The sequence below is a fragment of the Phymastichus coffea genome, unplaced genomic scaffold (genome assembly GCF_024137745.1).
Source record: "Phymastichus coffea isolate CEN01 unplaced genomic scaffold, Cenicafe_Pcof_1.1 PCOF00129, whole genome shotgun sequence".
Classification (NCBI taxonomy): Eukaryota; Metazoa; Arthropoda; class Insecta; order Hymenoptera; family Eulophidae; genus Phymastichus; species Phymastichus coffea.
This window is the reverse complement of record NW_026706940.1, coordinates 249,470-264,450: the sequence shown is the minus strand read 5'-3', so window position 1 is coordinate 264,450 and position 14,981 is coordinate 249,470. Positions and strand designations below refer to the sequence as shown.

General features: G+C 33.4%; 2 protein-coding genes across 6 annotated transcripts; both read left to right on the top strand.

Moving 5' to 3' along the window:
* Positions 1–17: 17 nt before the first annotated feature.
* LOC131671586 (general transcription and DNA repair factor IIH helicase subunit XPB) lies at positions 18–4,950 on the top strand. Of its 4 annotated transcripts, XM_058948106.1 has the most exons (16): positions 131–172; positions 219–526; positions 1,337–1,422; positions 1,504–1,730; positions 1,817–1,927; positions 2,004–2,153; positions 2,229–2,408; positions 2,484–2,782; positions 2,851–2,957; positions 3,038–3,334; positions 3,425–3,693; positions 3,766–3,930; positions 4,018–4,204; positions 4,286–4,434; positions 4,526–4,642; positions 4,724–4,950. In XM_058948106.1, the coding sequence occupies exons 3-16, from the start codon at positions 1,389–1,391 to the stop codon at positions 4,844–4,846; spliced, it is 2,415 nt and encodes an 804-aa protein (XP_058804089.1). In that variant the 5' UTR covers positions 131–172; positions 219–526; positions 1,337–1,388; the 3' UTR covers positions 4,847–4,950. The 4 variants fall into 4 exon arrangements, with proteins under 4 accessions (XP_058804088.1, XP_058804091.1, XP_058804089.1 ...); XM_058948105.1 differs by having other exon boundaries at positions 18–526; XM_058948108.1 differs by having other exon boundaries at positions 18–526; positions 4,504–4,642; positions 4,724–4,855.
* A 2,194-nt stretch (positions 4,951–7,144) lies between these two features.
* On the top strand, positions 7,145–14,327 carry LOC131671572 (transcription elongation factor SPT6). 2 transcript variants are annotated; one of them, XM_058948078.1, is made up of 16 exons: positions 7,145–7,309; positions 8,096–8,165; positions 8,250–8,449; positions 8,532–8,654; positions 8,750–8,767; positions 8,860–9,017; positions 9,084–9,330; positions 9,419–10,333; positions 10,397–10,719; positions 10,807–11,761; positions 11,820–12,163; positions 12,233–12,721; positions 12,810–13,326; positions 13,390–13,612; positions 13,693–14,044; positions 14,189–14,327. In XM_058948078.1, the coding sequence occupies exons 1-16, from the start codon at positions 7,271–7,273 to the stop codon at positions 14,277–14,279; spliced, it is 5,064 nt and encodes a 1,687-aa protein (XP_058804061.1). In that variant the 5' UTR covers positions 7,145–7,270; the 3' UTR covers positions 14,280–14,327. The 2 variants fall into 2 exon arrangements, with proteins under 2 accessions (XP_058804061.1, XP_058804062.1); XM_058948079.1 differs by lacking the exon at positions 8,750–8,767.
* Positions 14,328–14,981: the final 654 nt, after the last annotated feature.

Genomic DNA, 14,981 nt, shown 5'->3' with positions numbered 1-14,981 from the left:
TTTACTTGTGCATGTATGTGTGAATGTATTGTGCTCTTCTGACTGCCTCTCTGTCTCTCATTTGGCGGATTTTGGAAAGTCAAGGTGCGCTCTGACGGCTATATACGCAGAGCAAGATGAATGGTTCTTTGTCTTCTCCGTGTACGAATACGCGTACTGAGCGTTTATTTATGTATGTTCACGCACGTTGCAGAATTTTCTCGAGATTTCACTCGTAGTAGGCAACTTTCTTGCAGGGGATCTTCGCACTTCCCGAATGAAAACGATGACGAGCTGCCTAACTTTTATCGCCTGTTGACCGCTTGCGGAGGGGAAATTCACGCTCGCATGATAGAGCACTTTAATTTACTCCAAAAAACGCAATCTTTATAGTTCATTGGATTATTTAGCTTTCTCAGAATGCATTATCAGCAGATGATGACAATTTTTACTGTAATGATTATGTCGCTGCTATTTTCTAATCTTCAATAATTCGGCGGAGCCTTGTCGAGAGCCCTGGACGATTTTGGAGCATATGTGCTTATAAGTACGTCTTATATACATATATACTTTGTTATATGTATTTTGTTAATTGTAATAACTGATCAGTAATCTAATAATTTTTATATTAAATCAACTGAATTTCCTAATTATAAGAAAAACGTGAAAGACATACCAATAAACTTATCTTAGTTGCTTATTATTTTAATATTTAAAACTGTGAATAATTGATATTAATATTGTCGATTTTATATCAATAGATTTTTTACATAAAAATGCTCATTTTGTATTGAAAAATTACTTTGAAAAATAAATAAATTTAAAAGAAAATAATTATATTCATAAAAAAATAAAGAATAGTTCATGCTTATTATATTCGAATTTCACATTTATGGCCATCGACCTATAACTGCTATAAAGCTTTTTCAACGTGACTTTTAGGGTCTGTCTCCATAGGGCCTGCCTGAGTCCGTCCGAGCCGGCCGAGATTTTTTATGGGCACGCCATCTCTATAATTTCGTGTTCATGCGTTTCTCGTATTGGCTGCGTCCGATCGGGCTCGTTTATGTAAACGCAGCCATTCACTATGAAACTCGCCATTGGATACGAAATTATAGAGATGGCGTGCCCATAAAAAATCTCGGCCGGCTCGGACGGACTCAGGCAGGCCCTATGGAGACAGACCCTTACCGCTCTGTATTCGTTGTGATCTGAATCTGACACTTGGCAGTGACAGTAGTGACGTCGCTGCGCGACCGGACTGTATCGATAGTGACAGTGGTTAATCTTTCTTACTTTCATTTTATATTTTCAAGCATTATTAACTTAACGTTTAAAATTCTCATGTTTAATGTAGTTTTATAGCTTGAAGTTTTCATATACATCTGAAATTACAAAGATACTTAAATATGGGCCCATCAAAACGCTTTAAAAAAGATTCGGGTAACCTACAATTTTTAAACTTAGTTTTAATTATAAAATGTAATGTGGTCTTTTGTTTAAATGTAATTTTCATTTATGTAGAACGTGGAAAATCAAGGAAGAATAAAAAGACAGATGAGGCTGATCCTGAATATGTTATCGATGATGATCTCAATGGTGAAAATATAGACACTGAAGGTATTCCGGATGCAGCCAAAAATGATGTAGAAAAACAAGATGATGGTGTTTTGGAAGATGAGTTTGGAGCCAAAGATTATCGTTCACAAATGATATTAAAGCCTGATAATGCTTCAAGACCATTATGGGTTGTATGTAAAACTTTTCAACTATTTTCATGTTTATTTTATTTAATTACAAATAAGAAGAATTAGGTCTTTATAATGATATCTTACAGGCTCCTAATGGGCACATCTTTTTAGAATCTTTTTCACCAGTGTACAAGCATGCACATGATTTTCTTATAGCTATTTCAGAACCAGTATGTAGGCCAGAACATTTACATGAGGTGAGTTATAATTACTTTTTTTGAACAAATATTAAGAATGTTTTAATTATCCATTGAAATGCATTATATTTTTCAGTATAAGTTAACTGCTTATTCTTTGTATGCTGCTGTAAGCGTTGGATTGCAAACTCATGACATAATTGAATATTTAAAAAGACTGAGTAAAACTAGTATTCCTGATGGTATTATAGAATTCATCAAGTTGTGCACTCTTTCATATGGGAAAGTAAGTTGATGGTATTGATGTTAATTTATAAATTATTTGGCTCATTAATAACCATAAAATTCTTCCATTCATCAGGTCAAACTTGTCTTAAAACACAATAAGTATTTTATTGAATCACCATTCCCAGAAGTATTACAAAAGATGTTGAAAGATCCTGTTATTCAAGAGTGTAGATTAAGAAAAAAATTTTCAGATGAAGTCAAAGACAAAGACGAATTTATTACTAACGTACAAAAAAAAATGAAAGCTCCACAAGTAATTTAAAACTGCAGTTATTTTTGAGATTGTATTTCTTAAGGATAATCATGTGATAATTGATTGATTTTACAGTTTGGAGCAAAGCCACTTCCAGATATATCACAAAATAATCCTTCAGAAATATCAAAATTACCAGGAGATGAAAATACAACTGAAACAATTACTGAAGCTATAGTTCCTGAAGATATTACTAACTTTTATGACAAAATTGATAAAGAAGATGAAGATGAGGAAGAGCAGCATCTAAAAACTGTTAGTTTCGAAGTCAATCAAGAGAAAATTGAAATAATTCAAAAGAGGTGTATTGAATTGGAATATCCTCTACTAGCTGAGTATGATTTTCGAAATGATACTGTCAATCCAGACATCAAGTAAGTCATCTCATTAAAATTGTTAGTGAAAAATTAGAAATCATTTCAACCTTTTTTTCATTGTTTAGTATTGATTTAAAACCTGCAACACTTTTACGCCCTTATCAAGAAAAAAGTTTACGTAAGATGTTTGGTAACGGGAGGGCAAGATCTGGAGTTATTGTATTACCTTGCGGTATGTAGAATAAAAAAATGCCATTTGAATAATGATATTTATGAAACAATAAATTTTACCTGATTATTGGATTATTGTAGGTGCTGGTAAAAGTTTAGTAGGTGTGACAGCCTGTTGCACAGTAAGGAAGCGAGCTTTAGTACTGTGTAATTCAGGTGTTTCAGTAGAACAATGGAAGCAACAATTTAAAATGTGGTCTACTGCCGATGATTCAATGATTTGTCGTTTTACAAGTGAAGCTAAAGATAAACCAATGGGCTGTGGTATTCTAATCACTACATATTCTATGATCACTCATACACAGAAAAGATCATGGGAAGCTGAACAGACAATGAAATGGGTTCAAGATCAAGAGTGGGGAATAATGGTTTTAGATGGTAAATTTTTTTATTTTATAATGTGATAGTAATTAAGAAAATTAATACAACATAATTAAGAAAATTAAACAACTTTCTTTTTTTGTACAGAGGTACACACTATCCCAGCAAAAATGTTTAGAAGAGTATTAACAATTGTTCAGTCTCATTGTAAATTGGGATTAACAGCTACACTTTTGAGAGAGGACGATAAAATTGCTGACTTAAATTTTCTCATTGGACCAAAGCTATATGAGGCCAATTGGTTAGAATTACAAAAAAGAGGATTCATTGCAAGGGTACAGTGTGCAGAAGTTTGGTGTCCAATGACTCCAGAATTTTACAGAGAATATCTTAGCTGTAAGATGAGCAGAAAATTGGTAAAATACTTTGACAATTTTTATGTTGAACATAGAAATCAAGATTTTTAATAATATGATTTTTTCATTTAGTTACTATATGTGATGAACCCAAATAAATTTCGTGCATGTCAGTATTTAATTCGTTATCATGAAAGACGTGGTGATAAGACTATTGTTTTCTCAGATAATGTGTTTGCATTGAAACATTATGCTCTGAAAATGGGCAAACCTTTTATTTACGGCCCCACTGCTCAGGTACATAAGTAAACTATTGCATCCTTTTTCCAAATATATAAATTAAATTTTATATAGCTTAACTAATAATATTTAATTTTTTTATAGCATGAGAGAATAAAAATTTTGCAAAACTTCAAATACAATGCTGTTATTAATACAATTTTTGTCAGTAAAGTAGCAGATACATCGTTTGATTTGCCAGAGGCTAATGTTTTGATTCAAATTTCTTCACACGGTGGCTCACGACGACAAGAAGCTCAGCGATTAGGTCGTATTCTTCGAGCTAAAAAAGGTAGTACACGTATCAAAATGTTAATATTTTTGTTTATTAGCTTCATTACAAATCTTATGATTATATTTATAAACATCGTAGGTGCTGTTGCCGAAGAGTACAATGCATTCTTCTACACATTAGTATCTCAAGACACAATGGAAATGAATTACTCCAGAAAAAGACAACGGTTTCTGGTCAACCAAGGATATGCATATAAAGTTATCACAAAGCTTGCTGGAATAGAAAATGTAAGCATGAATTCAGTTACAAGGAAATATTATGAGATCTTGTGCAGTCGCTAATAAAGATGAATAAAGTATTCTTGTTATCTTATCAAAGGAACCGGATATGCAGTACAATACGAGGGAAGAACAAGGTGCACTTTTGCAACAAGTTTTATCTGCTAGTGACATGGACGCGGACGAGGAAAGAATTCCCGGCGAAGGCTCTCGATCGGTATAGAATCATTACGTTACATTTTTACTGCATACACTATAAAATATTAAGTTTTTTCAAACAAATGTTGAACTTTTTCAGACAACTCGCAGACCTGGAAATATAGCATCGTTATCTGGAGCAGACGATGCTGTTTATTATGAGTACAAAAGATCTGCTTCTACAGCGAATAAACATCCTTTATTCAAAAAGTTTAGAACTTAGCTAATCGATAAAAGTTAATTCGTTATTCCTGTAAATATGTTTTTTTGCAATCTTGTTTGTTTCTATGAATAAAATCGGAAAAAGTCGGAATAAAATGACATATTTATTACTGCCATAGATTTTTATATTTACTTAAACCCATCACAAAATTTAAACTTTAAATGCTTTATTGAAATTTTTTTCTACAAAGATTAGGAACTTTAACTACTTATTTAAAGTATATTTAGTTGAGAACTGAGTTCAACAAACATTTATTTTGTTAGGTAAAAATCATTCTAATCAATAATTTAAAAAATCGACAGTTGAAAACAATTTTATTAATTGTTGATCTTCTAAATTGTAAAATTCTTCATTCATTTATTTACAAAGTCTTAAAATACTCATCACATTATCAAACAAATATACACACATTTTGATATTACACTTATAAAATGGAATGTAATCAATTAAAAGCACTTAAAGTGTTTTATATTTTTTTGCTTATTTATGTTACGGTGAAAAATATTTGTATGTTAATTAAAAATACTATGCACAATAATATTAGGGTTTGATTAAATACTTTATTTGAAATTTGTTTTTCATATTTTACAATGAGCAAATGTCATCGTTTGAAGCGTCGTCGTTGTATTTTGGTCAATGAAGGTCTCTGTTTGACTTATATTAGAACGTCATTCAAGAACTCATTATACTGTGTATTATTTATGTAAAAACTGTTTAACCCTTTGACGCTCATCAATTTTTCAAGCTCTTCATTAAAATGACTTTTCATTTAACTAATTCCGATGTTCGTCATTTAAATTAAACTTACAGTAAGTATAACTAAACTAAACAATGTAAACATGTAAACGATGCTTTATTCTTTATATACAAATTTTGATTATATATATATTATACTAAAAGGGAGGCTTCGCCCCTGCTCACTTCACTCGCCAACCATCAAAATCGAGTTAAGTATAGTTGGAAAAAGATAAAAAAGACTCAATAATTCTGCAATCTCCAGCTATATAAGATAAATGATAAATATGAAAGAATAGAAATCAAAACGTTTTAAAATATTAGTTTTCAGAATCTCTGAAATTAACTGATTTTGACATATTTTTATTAAATTATGACCGAAATTGTCGTGGCAATAAACAGTTTTATAATAATCTAATTTTGATTTAATATGCATGTCATATGATCGATCGCCTTAGCCGACATTTTTCTCAGACAACTTTGCTTAAGTTATAATGAATAAAAAATATTATCGAAAATAATTATATTGTCGACATTGTCCCATTAATCGACATCTTTCGCAAATGAATTGAATTTATTTCAAAAGAATATTTTAATAAAATTTGTTATTAGTAATAGAATTTTCGTAATTAATTGCGCATAAAAGCTTTCTAGTCCAAAATTAATTAATGTATTTCCATTATTATTATTATTATTATTTCAATAGAATTGAAAATTATTATTTTTACTTTACGTTCCGTATTATTCTGATTTTTTGCCTTGTTTTATATTACCCTTATAATTCAAAATTTTTATTCCTAAATTATATATATTATATAAATTATATGTATATACCATCATTTCTTGTTCCATGAAACAAATTAGGTCTGTTTTTACTTGTATTTTTAAACTCGTTTCTGACATAGCCTTCTGTCTCTAAACATGTAATTCCATCATAAATATATATTACAATTATATTAATGTATAACATTACATATGGGTTATTTATTTATATAATTATTTTTAGACCATATTTTGTCGAAAGTTGAAACTATTAATGTATCATCCACTTGCATATGTGTGCTCATATTGTATACAGTATAGTCGTATCGTGATTAAAAAAACCTGATATCAAAAAACATTGGATTATACATATTAAAAAAAAATCAAATTCAAACAATTTTTGAACATCAAAATCCTTAGTAGGTATAGCAATAAAATCCCTAAGATTTCTCTTTTATGACAGAGGTGACACGGTAACATCCTTGCATTATGACAGTCAACTTAAAATGATCAATTCAACGCGCGCGGTAGTATGCAGAGTATGACGCCGCAGCAGACGCGACGCCGGACGCGACATGGATAAACATGACGCGACGCGGTCAGCACGATTTCAGGTTATGTATAGAGCATAAATGTGTGGATTGAATAGCCAAAAATGCAACCGTGTACAACACACCACCCTAAATAAGGATCTCTGGATTTATTTCTTGCTAAGTTAGTGGTAGCAGTGATATCTTAAAGTGGTGTAATTTAGTGTATGTAAAACTGTCTTCAGTTTAGGTGTATAAGTGTACTGTTGTCCGTCGCCGTGTCGAGCGAATTGCTGTTGCTGTTTTCTCGTCTCGGCGAAGATTTTCATCTTCAAGATTTACTGGGTAGCTTTAAAACTCGTCCGTCGCTTCATAGCAGTTAAAAACAGCCAGCACCATGGCTGACTTCCTAGACTCGGAAGCTGAAGAAAGCGAGGTCAGTTTTACAATAATATTCTTCTCATTTTGGTTTCTGCTGCGATACACTCTTTGACCTCAATGACGTTTAAAATAAACAAATTTTCCACTGTTTTCGTCAAGTTGTTTGAAGTACATTACGTTGCATTTGCTTGCTTTACACTTCATTTTTATTTATTGAAAATCACAATATGACAGAACGTCGAAATGAGGAAAAAAGTTTCGTTCATCTTGATTTCAACATGGAGTACCTAAGTAGTTGGATTGAATGGATAATTGATGCTGACTTACTTTTTAGCTGCAATTTTTTCGATTTAACTTTTGATTTACCCATTAGTCGTTTTTGATATCAGTTTAGTTTATCTTTTAGTAATTTTTAAAAGACCATCTACAATGAATCACTAATTTGTAATAAGATAAATACTACAAAATTAACCTATAAAACCATATTTGACTTCTACAACCTTCCAAAGATTAAACTCACCTAATATGAATTGGAATTATCTGTTAAAATTCATTTTTTTATTTGAAGTTGCCCCCATAGCACTAATAATTTTACTAGCTGTATGGGTAACAGCTTATACCTATTACTAAAGCTATTGTATTTAAAAATATGTCCAAAAAAGAAACAATCAACAAGTATTAATATGTATACGCATATTCTTAAAGTAAATACATCTACAACTTATTAGAGTTTCAATATTGAAAGCATGAAACGTTTTCTCTTATTACATTGTCAAACTAAAACTATTACATTTTTAATTTATGTAAAAGACAGCTGATATTGAATTAATACATGTTGCAGGATGAGATGCTTGATAAAAATGACAAAAAAAGACTAAAGAAAATCCAAGATTCAGAAAGTGAAGAAGAAGGTTAATAAATAATCTGAAATTATTATTTTATTTTTAATGTAAAGTTATATAATGATAAATATACTTGATTTCTAATATATTTAGATGATGAGGAGAAGTTGCGTGAAGAGTTAAAAGACTTGATTGATGATAATCCTATTGAGGAAGAAAGTGATGGGGATGACAGTGATGCATCGCAAAATTCCAAGAAACGTAAAAAAAGCGATGATGAAGATTTTGATGATCGTTTAGATGATGAAGACTATGATGTTATTGAAGAAAATTTAGGTGTAAAAGTTGAAAGAGTAAGTTGAAATTTTATATATAATTTATTTGTTGAATTATTAAATTGAAAGTATATGATCATTTAAATATTATTATTCACAGAAAAGATTTAAACGTTTAAAAAGAATTGATGATGAAGAATCTGAAGATGAAGGACAAGATCAGGAAGCTGAGCAGGACAGAGATGCTATTGCTAATGAATTGTTTGATGGAGGATCTGGTGATGTAAGTATTACTTTTCATTAAAATTCTTTTATATTTTGTAAAAGCTTTCATGATGAGGAGAAGTATTATATTATATTTATGCTAATCCATGCTAGGAAAGGGATGCACTAGTGGTATGTCTTGCACTTGCACTAATTTAGAATGTTGTTATTTTCTAACTATAATTTTTAGCCAACATATATTTAAAAACATAATTTATCTACAGGAAGATGAAAGAAGTGAACGCAGCCATAGACCAGTGGCTGAAACTTATGATGATGTAGGAAGTGAAGAGGAGTCAGATGCTGATGATTTTATTGTTGATGATGATGGCGAACCAATTCGTAAACCTGGTCCAAGGAAAAAGCACATTTTTAATGATGTGTAAGTCAAATATTATAAATATTTCTCATAAATACTATCTATCGCTACTGTAACTGAAATTTACAGGGCATTACAAGAAGCTCAAGATATTTTTGGTATTGATTTTGATTATGATGAATTTGAGAAATATGGTGATGATTATGAGGAAGATGAAGAAGAAGAGGAGGAGGATGAATATGCAGAAGATGATGATGCAGAACGTCTCAAAAAGACAAAAAAAGCAGCTAAGAAGAAAGCTACAAAAAAAAGTATTTTTGAAATTTATGAACCTAGTGAGTTGAAACGTGGCCATTTCACTGATTTAGATAATGAGGTAATTTTAATTTAATTTGAATATAGTATTTTTTTATTTTATTGCTATTTCGATATTTTCACGAAATTTTATTGTTAATTTATGTTAGATACGTACAACCGATATTCCTGAGCGAATGCAACTTAGATCTGTACCAGTGACTCTTGCCTCAGAAGAAGAGCTTACAACAGAAGCACAGTGGATCTATAATCAAGCATTTGAACGCAAGACTGTTTCCATACAAGATGCTCATTTAAACGCAGAAGCTAAAGAGCGCGCCAGAAAAGGGCCCCAAGCGGTATCTAAAATCAAAAAGGCTCTTGACTTCATGAGAAATCAGCATTTCGAAGTTCCATTTATCTCTTTCTATCGAAAAGAATACGTTCTACCAGAATTGAATATCAACGATCTTTGGAAAATTTACAAATACGACGCCAAGTGGTGCCAACTACGTCAACGCAAAGAAGCTCTACTTGTTCTTTTTCGAAAAATGAAGCGTTACCAAGAAGATCATATTATGAAAGATATAGATGCGCCTCTTCCAGAAAACATGAGACTAATAGAAGATGAGGATATTAAACAACTTGAGAATGTACAGACAACTGAAGAATTAAACGACTCTTATCATCATTTCATGTTATATTATAGCCATGAAATACCAAAAATGCAAGAGATTGTTAGGAAACAGGAAAAAGAAAAACGGCACTTGGAAAGAATAGCTAGACGAAAACAGCAAATAACTGAGGCAGAGGAGAACGGAGAAGAGCCACCACCCGAAGAACCTGAAGATGTGGAAGAAGAAGAGAATGATGAGACATTAAAACAAGCTGTTCGTACTGGTCCTTATTCCATTTGCCGCAGAGCTGGGTTAGACAGTTTAGCCAAGAAGTTTGGTTTACCACCAGAACAGTTTGCTAAAAATCTCAGCGAAGAGTACCAGATTTACGAGGTTGACCAAGAACCGACTGAGCCGAATGTCGTTGCTGCAGAGTTTATCAATGAAAAGTTCTCAACTACGGAAGAAGTGCGTATTGAATTTTCTTTAATATTGTCAATATTATTGATTAAATATGAATAAAAATTTCAGGTACTTAAAGCTGCACAACTGATGGTAGCTATGCAAATAGCAAGAGAACCTTTGGTTAGAGAATCGGTTAGAAAAATGTACAAAGAGAAGGCAAAGATCTCTGTGCGGCCAACGAAGAAAGGTATCAAGATTATTGATGAAAATCATCCTATCTATACTATGAAATACGTGAAAGGCAAGCCTGTAAGAGACCTTGTAGGAGATCAGTATTTGAAACTTGCAATGGCACAAGATGATAAATTAATCACAATAAGCTTTTCCGATCAAATTGAAGGAAATACGACCAATAACTACGTAGAACAAATGAAACAACTTTACTACAGGTTCGTATAATGGTCTAATTCATATCTTCTCATAAAAAATGTTTTTATGATTGCTTATATCTAACGAATGAAACAATTTTTTCATAGAGATGAATTCAGTAAAAACGTTCAAGAATGGAATGACCTTCGCGTGGGAAGTGTAGAAATGGCTTTGACGAAAATGGTCATACCAGACCTGAAAAAGGAGCTGCATTCGATATTGTTGACTGAAGCCAAGGACTGTGTAATGCGATCATGCGCTCGCAAAATGTATAATTGGATAAAAATTGCACCGTACAGTTGTGAATACCCCGACGAAGAAGACGAAGAATGGGATACCACGAAAGGTATTCGCGTTATGGGCTTAGCTTATGTATCAGATTTTTCAGTGGCAGCGTTTGCATGTATGATTGCCCCTGACGGCGAGTGTACTGACTATTTGAAATTACCGCACATTCTTAAAAGAAAGAACAGTTTTCGAGAATCCGATAAAGTCATGAAGGAGGCCGATCTTTTGGCAATCAAAAATTTCATTGCAACAAAGAAACCTCATACAGTTGTGATTGGAGGAGAATCCAGAGATGCACTGATGATCGCGGAAGATGTTAAAGAAGTGATCGCAAGTTTGGTTGCAGACGAACAGTTTCCAAATATTGGTGTAGAGATCATGGATAACGAACTTGCGGCTATTTACTCCAACAGTCATAAAGGTATCTCTGAATTCAGAGACTATCCGGAACTTTTGCGTCAAGCAATTTCACTAGCGCGTCGTTTACAAGACCCATTAGTCGAATTTTCGCAATTGTGCAACGCCGATGATGAAATTCTTTGTCTAAAATTCCATAGCTTACAAGACCAACTACCCAAAGAAGATTTGCTTGAAAATATTTGTTTAGAATTTGTAAATCGAGTAAACGAAGTTGGCGTTGATGTTAACAAAGCTGTGCAACAGCCTTACTCGGGTAATCTTGTGCAATTTGTGGCTGGTTTAGGCCCGAGGAAGGGACAGTATCTAATGAAGACTCTGAAGCAGACAAATCAACGACTGGAAAACCGTACGCAGGTAAACAATTTTACGAATCTTGACGAAATTCAATGATATTAATTTCGAGTTTTTGTAGCTCGTTACATTGTGTCACATGGGGCCCAAAGTGTTTATTAACTGCGCGGGTTTCATTAAAATCGATACAAATAGTTTGGGTGACAGCACGGAAGCCTATGTCGAAGTTCTCGATGGGTCACGTGTTCATCCTGAAACGTACGAGTGGGCGAGGAAAATGGCTGTGGACGCGTTGGAATATGAAGATGAAGAAACAAATCCTGCGGGTGCGTTAGAAGAGATTCTTGAGTCTCCTGAAAGATTGAAAGATTTGGATCTTGATGCATTTGCCGAAGAACTTGAGAGACAGGGCTTCGGAAATAAATGTATCACGCTCTACGATATTCGTTCAGAGCTCAATTGTAGGCATGTATCTCAATTTTATCATAAGAAACTGTTCAGAAAAATTCATTCAATTTATCGATTGATTTTTAGATACAAAGATTTGCGAATTCCATACCAATCCGCGACACCCGACAAACTTTTTGATATCCTTACAAAGGAAACTCCAGAAACCTTTCACATTGGTAAGCTCCTTGAAGCTACAGTCGTAGGAATCAGCTATAAGAAACCCAAAGGCGAGCAATTAGATCAAGCCAATCCTGTACGTAATGATGACACTGGTTTATGGCAGTGTCCATTCTGTTTGAAAAATGAGTTTCCCGAGCTCTCGGAGGTATGGAATCATTTTGACGCCGGTGCCTGTCCAGGAAAAGCAACTGGTATTAGATTACGTCTAGACAATGGAATATCCGGTTATATTCACATTAAGAATTTATCAGATAAACATGTTGTCAATCCAGAGGAAAGAGTTCGTATAGGTCATCGAATTCACTGTCGGATCATTAAAATTGAAACCGATAGGTTTGGCGTTGAGGCTACCAGTAAAAGTAGCGATTTGGCCGATAAAAATAATGAATGGAGGTGAGTTCAAAGTTATTTATATCAATTTATCGTAGCACAACTTGATTTTTAGTTCCCTTGCTAATCTTTCACTTTATATTTATGATAGGCCGCCAAAAGATCCTTACTACGATAATGAAACCGAAGGCAAAGACAATTTAGTCGAAGAAGAGGCAAAGAAGACAAAACAAAGACAAATTTATGTAACTCGCGTAATCATTCATCCATCGTTCAAAAATATCACATACGCTGACGCGGAGAAGCTGATGCAGAGTATGCAACAGGGTGAGGTAATAATTCGTCCCTCGAGTAAAGGAGACGATCACTTGACTGTCACGTGGAAGGTCACCGACGACGTGCACCAACACATCGATGTTCGCGAGGAAGGCAAAGAAAACAAATACTCGCTTGGGCGTAGTTTGTGGATCGGCAATGAAGAATTTGAAGATCTCGATGAAATCATTGCTAGGCATATCAATCCTATGGCTGCATATGCTTCCGAGCTTTTGGAATTTAAATACTTCAAACCACATGTTATGGGTATGAAAGACAAAGCGGAAGAGATACTTAAAGAATCAAAGAGAGAAAATCCTGGTGGCATTCCTTATGTCGTTTCTGCAGCTAAGGTAATGACAATATTTCTTATCAACTTTTGTCTGAATCGTTTTTCATGAATAATTTTTCTACAGAATTATCCTGGAAAATTCATGCTATCTTATCTTCCTCGTACGCGATGTCGCCACGAGTACATTTCCGTAACTCCAGATGGTTTTAAATTTAGAGGTAATAGTTTTTCTCGAGTGGGTGATCTGTTCCGTTGGTTCAAGGAACATTTTAGGGATCCGATTCCTGGTCAAGCTACTCCAAGTACACCGAGAGTGTACCACACTACACCTGGCATGAACATGAATGGTGAGTCTACTAAAAATTCATCGTTTACTCAGGCTTGCATACTTGGTTATCTACTTAAACCTTTGTTTTAATTTCGATAGGAATGAATCAAGAAACTATACAGGCAGTTGCTCGACAATTGCCCCGTGCAGTCATGCACTCGTTATCACAAGTGGCGAACCATACTCCGCACTATCCACAAACACCAGGCGCTGCCAGTACCGCCACTGGTTATGGTATACATGGTACTCCATATGCTATCAATACACCGTATACACCGTCCGGGCAGACGCCCTACATAACTCCTTATCAAACACCTGCTAATCCGACACCTCGTTACGGAGAATCAACTCCTAGTAGTCACAACATGTCTGGACACCAATTCACTGGAGTTAATGAAGCCGATTGGAGGAGAGCTGCTGAAGCTTGGGCCAGACATACTTCAAGACCGGGGTAAGTTATTGATTCTCTTTTATTTATAGTTATCTAAATTGTGCAAATTGATATAAAGTTTTTAAAGTTGTTATCAAATTGAGATAGTAGGATTGTTTTTTAATGAATAAGATAACTAAATAGGCCCCTATTCTTTTCTTTCAGAACCAATCAAGGAACTCCACACACAAATTCCAGTCCAAGAAGTATGTCACTAAGTGGAGATGGTACGCCTTTGTACGACGAAAGCCTCTAATTATGTAATTAGTTTCATTGTATTTATGTAAATGACATTATAATTATATGAGTGAGAATTCGTAGCTTGCTTAAAGAGATTTTTACGTTTTTTAAAAAAACTACACACTCGTAAGCTTGTAAGTACGAATTCTTTTACAAAAAAGTGTAAAAAAAATTTGTGTTAAAAAGAATTTTTTCAAATAAAATTTGGAAATGTAGCTTGCTTGATACTCGTTGCAAGTATGGTACATTAAGTTAATTTGTTTATTTATAATTGGTTTTTCCGAGTCCTTTTATGCAAAGCTACTCATTAATTGAAGCGGTTTTTGTGTTATGTTTGTGTAAATTGTAGAATTTACAAAAGATAATAAAAATATGTATGTATGGGTGCAATTGTGGAAAAGTTTATTGAAATGAAATTTTTGAAAATATCACTGACACATTTAAATAAAGAAATTATGCTTAAAATATAAAATAGTACTTTTCAATAAGTGTGAGAAAATGATTTGAATTTTATGTGGACATTTGCGTCCGAGCAACGAGGGTCAGGAGGCCACACGAGAATAAAGTCACTCTCTCAGACACATGTATCTAACTTGATTTTACGATACGAGATTTGAAACACGTTTGCTTTCTTGAGCATGTGTAAATCTAGTTCTCGGACACAAAGTATCAAAAATTAAATTTTATTATTTACCATAACATGTACTCTTAAGAGTAT

What these genes read in the sequence shown, in the direction of transcription:
- LOC131671572 (XM_058948078.1), top strand. Translation starts at nt 7,271, where the DNA reads ATGGCTGACTTCCTAGACTCGGAAGCTGAAGAAAGCGAG. An exon ending in TCACTGATTTAGATAATGAG is followed by an intron (nt 9,331 to 9,418) that starts GTAATTTTAATT and finishes AATTTATGTTAG; the next exon opens with ATACGTACAACCGATATTCC. An exon ending in ATGTCGTTTCTGCAGCTAAG is followed by an intron (nt 13,327 to 13,389) that starts GTAATGACAATA and finishes ATTTTTCTACAG; the next exon opens with AATTATCCTGGAAAATTCAT.
- LOC131671586 (XM_058948105.1), top strand. Translation starts at nt 1,389, where the DNA reads ATGGGCCCATCAAAACGCTTTAAAAAAGATTCGG. An exon ending in ACGCTTTAAAAAAGATTCGG is followed by an intron (nt 1,423 to 1,503) that starts GTAACCTACAAT and finishes TCATTTATGTAG; the next exon opens with AACGTGGAAAATCAAGGAAG. An exon ending in CTTCAAGACCATTATGGGTT is followed by an intron (nt 1,731 to 1,816) that starts GTATGTAAAACT and finishes GATATCTTACAG; the next exon opens with GCTCCTAATGGGCACATCTT.